The 10162-nt window shown below is 46.9% G+C and overlaps 2 protein-coding genes and 1 long non-coding RNA gene across 3 annotated transcripts in view; 1 reads left to right on the forward strand and 2 right to left on the reverse strand.

The window, feature by feature from the left end:
* Window positions 1-418, reverse strand: part of LOC117877770 (charged multivesicular body protein 3) — a 58460-nt gene extending 58042 nt beyond the window's left edge. The window contains exon 1 of the mRNA XM_034771242.1: window positions 237-418. The gene's annotated coding sequence lies outside the window, so the exon portion shown is untranslated. The remainder of the gene's footprint in view (window positions 1-236) is intronic.
* Window positions 419-6528: 6110 nt separating this feature from the next.
* On the reverse strand, window positions 6529-9401 carry LOC117877976. Its single transcript, XR_004645869.1, has 2 exons — window positions 9073-9401; window positions 6529-8708 (listed from the first exon to the last, which is right to left on the reverse strand). It is a non-coding gene; the product is annotated as an uncharacterized LOC117877976 (long non-coding RNA).
* Window positions 9402-9619: 218 nt separating this feature from the next.
* Window positions 9620-10162, forward strand: part of RMND5A (required for meiotic nuclear division 5 homolog A) — a 39680-nt gene continuing 39137 nt past the window's right edge. The window contains exon 1 of the mRNA XM_034771722.1: window positions 9620-9935. Within this exon, the coding sequence (XP_034627613.1) occupies window positions 9794-9935 (142 nt within the window). The 5' untranslated portion in view covers window positions 9620-9793. The remainder of the gene's footprint in view (window positions 9936-10162) is intronic.

Below are 10162 nucleotides of genomic sequence, written 5' to 3' on the forward strand. Positions count from 1 at the left end.
CCCCCCCCATCCCTTCCCCAGCCCCGGACACTCATTGCCCCCCATCTCTTCTCCCCTCCCCCATTTTCCCGGGTCCCGGACACTCATTGCCCCCCCCTATCTCTTCCCTGGACACTCACTCCCCCCCCATCTCTTCCCCAGCCCCTCATTGCCCCCCGGGAATGATTACCTCCCCGCACTTTATCCTGTGACTGGTATTATCATTTGCTAAAGCGCACGGGCAGCAGCGTGTTTACCTCGGCCCGCAGCTCCCGGGCCCCCCCTAGGACTGAATCGCCACCACACCAAGCGAGCCGAGGCGGAAGCGGGCGAGGCTGACGCGTGGGGCAGGCATGCTTTTAACACCCCGAGCCGAGCTTTTTAATAACCTCGTTGGCGATTCCGCAGCTCCCCTCCCCAAGCCAGTCCCTGCTGTGACGGGCTGACACTCCCCAAACAAGGGAGCTCCAGGGCACGTGAACAGGGGTGTAACGCGAGGAGCCCGGTCCTTCCCCCTGACAGAGGCTGCTCTAGCTATAGGCAAGCTAGGCAGCTGGCTGAGGCTGCAGGTTTGGCCCAGCCACCCCTCTGTCATGATGGGGAGGTGGCTGGGTCAAATTTGGGTGGCCTTGTAACCCCATGCACCAGGTCACACTGCCACTCACTCAAATAGGGCCCATCTGCTCCTCTATCATGACAGAGGGAGGGCAAATAATAATATATGGAGATATACCTATCTCATAAAACTGGAAGGGTTGAGGCCAGGCCCCTGCCTTCACTAGCAGGACCAAGTACAGATTTTGCCCCAGATCGCTAAGTGGCCCCCTCAAGGATTAAACTCACAACCCTGGGTTTAGTATGCCAATGCTCAAACCACTGAGCTATCCCTCCCCCCAAATCTGCTGTCCTCTTGTGAGGCGGAGCGGCTGCAAACTGAAGTTTTGTCTAGGATGGCAGATTGTCTTGTGTGTGGCCTCTGTCTGATGGAGCTTAAGGTATGCTCCCCCCTTAGCTCACATGATTTATTCCTCTCACCCAAAGTGATAACAAGCAACCCGAATGTTGCTGCTCCCCAGGGGAAGGCCCTAAGTGCTTCTAGAGATAGGAACCCCTGTCCCAGTGATTTGCCTGAGCTGGAGTTTAATCTTTGTGCTCAGTTGGACATTAATGGTAAATTCTGTGGTGACTGACTATAGACTCTTTAATACTTTTGACATTTTAATGTTTAAGCATTTTTTTTATTTATTGAATTTTCACAATTGCAGGAAATGTGGGGGGCATCAGCTATTAATTATTTAATGATAGTAGGCATTGAGATTCAAAAAGTAAAATCTTTATAACCATTAACACACAAATTGTCAACATCACATGCCAAAATATACAAAGTAGATATCCTTAAAACAAACTCTAATGAAAGTTCTCAAGCCGGATTTTTCTTACATTGCCTATTCTTTACATTTCAATTAGCAATTTTGTCATTTTGTGTGCGGATGGTGAAATTGACATTTACGAATAAAAATGTAATCTTTGCAAGCCTAAGTATAGAAAAGCCATGCAGAATCAGGCAGCTTAGGACCCCCCTTTAAGTTTTGTATGAAAAGAAAAGCTTCACAAAACCACAGCACTGATGCATGTTCCATTCGTAACTTTTATCCAATAAGCCACGAGAAATCTGACCATAGGTATCGAAGTTCCTACAGCTGAAGCGGAGCTGGGACTGCGACTGCACAGGCATCTCTCCCCACAATGCCAGCAGAGCCAACAATTCAGGTGTGCTCCAAGTGGGAGAGCATTTGCTGCATGGAGCCCCCATAGTCAACTGGGAAGATGCATTGAGCTGTCCATGGGGAGCAATTAGGAAGTGAAATTTCATAAAATTCTTGGGCCTTAAAAGGGGGAAGCGTGGATACCTGGGTGCAGCACAGCATAGTTCAAACTGCTGACCAGAGTGGTCAGGATGGGCATTGTGGGACACCTCATAGAGGCCAATTATAGCAACATAACCAAAGGCAGTGTCTACACTGACACTTAGTTGATTTAACTCTGCCTCAAAAAGCTCTATGCCTTTCATCAAGGTGGTTTTATTTTGCCGGCAAAGCAGGAGAGTTTTGTTGGCAGAAGGAGCATTGCAGTGTGTACACCACCGTTTTGTCGATAAAAGCTGACTTGTCGACAAACTGTGTAATGTAGACAAGGCCTAAGGCTCCTTAAATAATAATAGCAGGGCCTACAGAAAAATAAGTCTAGCAACAGCAGTTTCAGGACACAAGCTCAACCTAATTTCTGGTGCAAGTTAGTTCACAGCCAGGGCCTCTTCAATGAGAGCACCATAGATCCCATTCCCCAAATTTGAACATGGCTACTCTTATCCTCAATGTACTTGCTGAGTAGAGTTTGGGTAGTCAAGAGTGGCAAGATTAATTGATTTTAGTGGTAGCTGGTCACAAGCTGAGCCTTTTGGCTTTGTCAACTTTGCTCCCTATATTGAAAGTCAGTCTTTTATTCTTACTATGTACATTTGTGAGGGGGTAGTCAAGCGTAAAGATTTGAAGGGTAAACCACACAGATCTAATACTGGACAATTAAGGACAAACTGATTTCATGAGATAGTTTGGCTAAATACTGAGCCACATGGGGGAAGACCAGCTTGAACAGAATGTACCCAGGGATCAGTTGGTACTTTAACGTTAGTCTATGAGAGGGAGGGGTTGTAATGCTCTTGCATTTCTTCGTAACATGTCACAGTCTACAAAACTTTATCAAGCTGACAAATGTGAGGCATAACTTGTGGGTCTCTCTGTCAAATCTTCCATGCACTAAGGATCCATCTAAATAATGAGAAAATGACTCACTGCTGTAATGACCACTAACAGGACCAGCCCCCACACACCCCTGCCCATGCAGAAAATGGTTTGGCTACTAGCGTAGATAGGACCAAAATGTTAACAGCATTATAAAAAGCATGTTCAACCTCATCTGACGTCAGGCCCCTAACAGATTCTTTGTACCCATGCTACAACTGGTCTGCAAAGCCACAACCCTCTTCTCCTTTAAATCCCTCTTAAAGACATACTTCTTCTGAGACACTTACAAGAACCTAGCTGACTAATTAATCTATTTATCTAAAGTGAGCAGCTCAGACATATGTGGAGGGATGGGTGGGAGGAAAGCAAGAGAGAGGAGCCTACAATAATTTAAGTTAAAAGTTTGTTTAGGATTTTAATAAGCAGTGGACTTATTACCATATGAACACTTTGCTCATATGTTGTATCCCTAACTGCTTGTGTGGTTTTAGGGAGTATGCTTTGCAGGGTACGGGCTGTCCAGCTCCTCATCAATTTGGAAAGCACACAGCAAAACTGTTTAATGTCAATTAAGGGAGGTGTGGTAGGTGCACATAGACAAAGCGTGTCTCTAATATGGCATTTTCCTATTGTCAATGGACTAAGTGAAGCAGAACAGCACTACCTTTGCCAACAGCCTCAAAGTTAATTCCCAACTCCCCGCCCCTGCATTGATTGTGTTTTTTGGTTAAAATAGTTTCTTTAGGCTTGTAGTTCAACTTTCTGGCTTTTCATATATAGTCACATGCTGATATTTTGGCCAATAAACCAAAATATGAAACTCTGGAATATGACTGTCCTAATAGTAAGGAAACAGACATCACTACTTTTTAAAATTTGATTTTCTATCAAAGCCCAGAGCTAGACTAGGCAGCAAGGTAACAATTAAACTTTCACTGCAAAGAAGTGGAGACTACCAATGTTTCTCTGTAGAGAAAGAGGGTTAGTAGAAGAGGGGCCTGTGAATCTGGCTTAGCCTCAGTAGTTGAAAGGCTCCCCACAATACTTCTGCCTCAACTCCATTTTGCACCTAGGTGACCCACTTAGGGGAACTGAAGCAGGAGGAGCCCTTGAAGTAGAGAGATATCAGCAGACAGAGATTAGGCTGTATCCCCCATCACATTGTGTTAAAACTTTGTAGTATAGACAAGGCCTATCAGCAAAAGCTGCCTTTTGCTGACAAAACAGGAGAGGTGTCCACACTACAAAGCTTGTTTTGCTGACAAAATAAGACCACCTCGACAAGAAGCATAGAGCTTTTTGCAGCAAAGGTAAAGCAACAAAGCATCAGCGTAGACACTGCGGTTTGTTTTGTTGACATAACTGGCTCCCACCCTATTCGGGCTCCTCTGGGATATATTATTAAATTTTCGGTTGCACTTTTCCCCTCACCTGTTCATCTACTCACTCCCTATCCGTAGCCCCACAAAGTCGCAGGACCTCTGTCAACCTCCTCCTAGCCCTGGCCAAAATGGCCATCTACAAAACCAGGGAGAGGAGGTTGGCCGACGGGGTTTCCTGCGACTGTGGGGCCTATTTCCACTCCTCAGTCCGTTCACCCATCCGGGCAGAGTTCCTCTGGGCGGTGTCCACTGGCTCCCTTGACACCTTCGAGGGGCAGTGGGCGCTGTCTGGGGTTCTCTGCTCGGTGTCCCCATCAAGTTCCCTTCGTTTAGCCCTGTGACCTCACTCCCGTTCCTGTTATCTCCTTAGTTGTCCCCTGCAATTATTTGGAACTGCAGACCTGTGGATCCTCCCCTTAGGCTGGGGGGGAGGTCCTTTAGCAGTGGGCACACCCACCCACTTCCTGGATCCCAACAGGACCAGTATTCCACAGTGCCTGCCATGATCGCTCTGCTCACTGTTTTGATCTCTGCTGCCCCGCAGGCATGCGCCCCCTCCCCTCTCAAAGATCCAGGAAGTATCTAACAGCTGAGCATGCTGCACCCTTTGGGGAACAAAGAGCAAATCATTAATGTGGAATGCACCTCTTCTGCCCTGCACTAGGAACACAGCAGCAGGCAGACGGCTGCTGCAGGTACAGGACTGCTGTGCTGCTTTGACAGAGGGTATGTCTACCTGGGAAACTTCAAAGTGCTGCTGTGGGAACGCTCCCGGGGCAGTGCTTTGAAGTGTGAGTGTGGTCACGTGCGAGAGAGAGCTCCCAGCGCTCCTAGTAATCCACCTCCACAATAGGATTGGCTCCCAGCGCGGCTCGGAGCCTGGCTACACTAGCGCTTTAAAATGCTCAGACTTGCTGCACTCAAGGGGGTGATTTTTCACACCCCTGAGCCAGCAAGTTAGAGCACTAAAAAAAAAAAAAAAGTAGGTGTAGACAAGCCCATATTCTTCAGCAGGGAGAGCTCACAGAGCTGCTCAGAAGCCGCTCACCGCAGCTGAGGGAGAACTTGGAGGGAATCTTAGAAGCACAGGCAGGCAGAGTGGGCTGCTTCAGGAGAAACTGCTGTGCCAAGCAGAGCTGGGGTGTGTGTGTGTCCCCCTTCCCCAGGATAGGTCAGTCAGCCTGTTGTCTCCCCCACCCCAGACACACCACTCTCCTCTTCCTCCCCTCCACACACTTCAGTTGAAAAAGCAGCTGACAATCTACTAGAAAGCCCAGGAACAATGGGATTGAGAAACCATCATATGATGCAGTACTTGCCCCATCAGGCATTGCAAACTCTTCCCAAAGCATCCTGCAGCTAGTTGCACAGCGGGGAACAGAGCAGTGCTCTGTGATAACTGTGCCGATGCAAGAGCTGTTAGCATGGATGCACTCCGCCGACACAAGGAGCTAGTGTGTACATGCAACAGTGGTTCTAATTAAAAACAGCATAACTTTTGCTGACAAAACGTTGTAGTGTAGACAAGGCCTTAGTCGAACACAGCCCTCTTCCCCCACCCCTCATTTTCTCCCCAACCTATCTTGGACCTACTTATATTGATTATAGGCTAGATACAATCATCAACTTTGCTGAATTACAACCTATTTTTTTCCCCAAACGTAGCCCACACATGTATTCAATGAGTTAACTATATGAAAAGTTTGAAAAGTCCCTAAATCAATTGTTAAGAGTGTTTGGACCACAGAAAGGCGAGACATGTACTGGCATTTTTAAAGGGCCCATTTTAAAATTAATTCTAACAACCTATTTAGCAGAATTACTTGTGAATGGTCAGAAAACTCATCCTGTACTCAAAAAAGCAAGTACTGTGAGTGTGAAGAGAGTACTCTATTACTTATAAAGCTCTGATTTAGGTACAAAAATGAACATGGAGAAACACGTTTAGACAGTAACAGCAGCAACAATCTTTCATTGTTATTTACCTGGAAGAACGAGACAGAAGCCTGAAAACCGGGACAATCATGTTTTGTCAGACAGCCAAATTTGAAGTCTCAACTGTCCATTGACAAATAATCAGAATTGCCTTTACTCCCCACCCGCTGGTAGTTTGGAACTAAAAACAAGAATTCATGGTTTAGATTAACTATATTTTGGTTAAAGTTCATTGAGAAATGGGATAAAGAAACCCAAAACTTTGCTAAATGACAGGGAAAGTAGTATTTTCAAGCCTTTAAGATGCAACTATATACACAATGAAAATTTAAAAAAAAAATGTTTTAAACCACCCCAGTTAACAGTTCCCTTTTAAATGAAATTTCAATAGCATAATCTATATTGTGCAAAGGCAAGATATCATTCTATTGTCTTATTAGCAGTTTTAATAGTCACAAATCAACACAAATTCCAGCAAGCACTTTGTGATATCACAATTTGTGACATTCTGAAACTAACCCTTAAATATCTTTCACGATCCTGTCTGCGCTATACATTGAATTGTCAGAGGATTCAGTTACACTGTCATCTCAACATAATTAAAGCATGATTTTGTTTTTACAATTTAGACAGACACTAACAGTGTTTTAAGAATCACCCTAAAGCCTTGGATACATCATGTCATTATTAGACCACAGTTATTAAAAAACAAGCATGTGTGAAAGTCAGGATATAGAGAGATAAGGCTCCAGAAACATCTCAACTCTGCCCCCTCATGCCTAGGAACCAGTCATCTACATTAGGATGCACTGTCCAAAATATACTTAGATATTTAGATCATCATATCTTCAGGGCAGAGACCGCCTATCACTACAGATCTGTAAAATGCCAGTACGATGATCCTAATCTTGACATGAGTCTCTAAGTGCTCCAGTGACACAAATAATGGGACAATATGTAGCATTTTCTAATAGTGCATATTTTCAGGGTGGGCACTCGAGTTAAACTGGGTTTACTGACTCATAGCTATGAAACTGTTTGGTAACTGCATACAGAGGAATAAGAGGCCAACTTAACAGGAAGAATTACAGGTGGCTATAGTCAAGGTAGATTTGTTGAGTAAATATGGAAGTGGATATATAGATGTGTGTATCAGCAAATATTAACTAGATCACTGCAATGTGAACTGGGGAAAAATTCCTAATTTCAACAATGCGGTATTCCTATTGGTCTTGTTCTATTTACTGTACCTTTCTTGTTCTTTTCTCCTCCAAAGTTTTAGTAGTCAATATCCTGAACATTCATTGTACATGAGTTGAGGCCCAACCAGCATTACCAGGAGCAGAATAAGTTAAGTAGCTCTTAAAAAATTCTCTTTATTACTACAAAATAGTTAATACGTTGTCACTGCACCAGTGCTGACTTGTTCAATTTATAATTCACTACAGAAAAAAAAACATAAGAAAAAGATTCATGTGAAGCAATTTGCATGTACTTTAGTACAACAGAAGCCCAGGAAGATGGACAACCTTGACAGTGCATTTTAAAAAAACCATAATTGAAAATAATCATTAAATTTACATTCAGTTAGCCATAGGAATGAAGAGTATTCCATGATTATAGAGTAAATTAATACTGAAGCATAATTTGTGATTCCTGCTATAAGATTTAGTTACAGTGCCACAGAAGATAGAGCTTGATTATGATCTTAGTGCCTCAGTTTCCCCATCAGAAAAGTGGGAAATACAGTGAATACTGAGTAAGTGATGTTAAAGAAATGGGATGAAGTTCTAAAGCAGGGTTTGAAAAATTTACCAGATACCAACTAGTCAAAAGATTAAACTCAGTAGACAGAGTCCAAAATAAAAAGACAGAAGGAAGCTCACTGACCAACTTAATGACCTAGTGAAAAGCCAACTACCCTTCCCAACTTGCTGCCTACCATGGTGTTGTCCCTTTACCCTACTCAAGGGCTCCATCTTTTATGTCAGCTGCTTGCTAGTAGGTGTCTGACAGTTTTGAAGCTCCCTCCCCATATATTCCCCCTGCAAAAGAAGGAGCATTCCCTCTACCAGCCCCTAACCTTAAAGTTGTTCTACTAGTCTATCCTCCACCTTCCTTCATACTCTGAATTTCCCTCTCCCGTAGTTTCTTTTGCTGCCACTCAGGATTTTTCCAAGTAGCAGGGTTAAAGTGACATAGTTCTTGTCAGTTCCACTGCTACATATGGGATCAGATTCTGAATAGCAACAGTAAAAGCTACCAAAATTCTGCTCTTATTCCAGGCCACTGTTTGAAAAAGCTCTGAGCACTGAACCATATGCAGATCCATGAAGCTAACAGCAATAAGATGAAGTGATCTATTCACATCCTTGGGAGGATGTTGCAGATATGGAAGTAAGATCTTTTAAAGCTTGAAGAGACAAAGCACGTGGTAAGATCAGATACAGAAGCAAAGTGATGGAGATGAACATGTATTATCTTCCATTCGTTTTCAAGACAAGATGCTTCAATTTGGGCAGAATCCTGGGTGAAGTCGTAGCTCTAGGACCCCTCAAATGCCTTTTCCTGAGCCAGTCCACGTAGAAATCTAAAGTGCCCGCTTCTCCTGGAAAAAGGCCACGGGCAAGTTACAAAACCCAGGAAAGCAGCAAGCACAATCAACACCCCCTCGCCCCCCAAACCCTAAGCCTTCTCCCTACAGAGAGTACTGCTCCACAGGTATCACCTTAGGCCACTGACACCGCATTACCCCCTCGTGCAGGATCACTGCCGGTGCAGTTTCCTCAGGGGCAACTATCCCCTTGACAGCAACGTGAGTGTAGCTGGAGGCAGAGCTGCGTAAATCGCCCCCCCAAAAGCGCACCTGAGCATTTATCTCTACAGATACAGCACTTACCCCCCTGTACCTCACCGCCTCTCCCTTGCCAGCTCCCACACCTGACGCTGGCTGAAGCAAGCCCGTTGCCTACCTAGGGACAGGAGACGCCCCAGGGCGCAGCCCCCACCAGCCTGCTCCCCGCGAATCGCCTCTTTGCCCATTACAAGCAGCCAGCCAGTGTATCAGAGCCACCACCCCCGAGCCCCACCCCCATCCCCATCCCGGGGACAGGCGCGACAGCAGCGCGCGCTCGCAACATCTCCACCAGCGGCGGCAACCTGATCAGTAGTGGCAGCAAAGCCCCCCAGCCCTGCTGTCTATGGGGCTGCCTGAAAAACAACGCAGGCAAGGACCCCAGCTATCTACAAGCCGCCTTCGAAGACCCAAGGTGCCCTTGGCGGTGCCTGAATAAGAATTCCACCGAGGACTCCAAGCGCCTGTACAACTACAGCACACGCACTGAGCAAGGATCCGAGCGATCATTCCTGATTCCCAGAGTAACAACGCCACCGACGACCCTCAGCGCCCTTCCAGCTGCTTTAAATAGAGCTTTTCTCAGGACCCCGACTGTCTACCATGCAGCCTGAACAATAATTGCCTGAGGGCCTCGGGTGCCTAGTACAGTGCCTGCGCAGCGAGTGAGCCCGCTGCCGTTGAGGACCCCGGCTGCCTTTGCGTTGCCTGCACAATAACACTGCTCAGCGAGCCTCCGGTAGAAGTTCTAAACAAAATTCCGCCCGGCGAGCGGCGGGGAGCCCGGCGGCAGCAGGGAGACCCGGCCCGAGGGAGCGGGGAGCCCCGCCGCGCTCGCTATGGATCAGTGTGTGACGGTGGAGCGGGAGCTGGAGAAGGTGCTGCAGAAGTTCTCGGGCTACGGGCAGCTCTGCGAGCGGAGCCTGGAGGAGCTGATCCAGTACGCGGGGGGGCTGCGCCGCGAGATCCTGCAGAGCGAGAGTACGTGCGGCGCGCCGGGCCCGGGGCGGGGGGAGCTACCCCTCAGCCCCGCCAGAGAGCCCCCCCCCCCCCCCCGGTTCCCCTACCCCCCCCCCCCCAGTTCCGGTTCTCCCAGGCCCCCCCCCCCGTCCCGGTTCTCCCCAGGTCCCCCCCCCGATCCCGGTTCTTCTTAGTCCTCCCTAGGCTCCCCCGATCCCAGTTCTCCTAGACCTCCCTCCCCCGATCCC

The sequence above is a fragment of the Trachemys scripta genome, chromosome 5 (genome assembly GCF_013100865.1).
Source record: "Trachemys scripta elegans isolate TJP31775 chromosome 5, CAS_Tse_1.0, whole genome shotgun sequence".
NCBI lineage: Eukaryota > Metazoa > Chordata > Testudines > Emydidae > Trachemys > Trachemys scripta.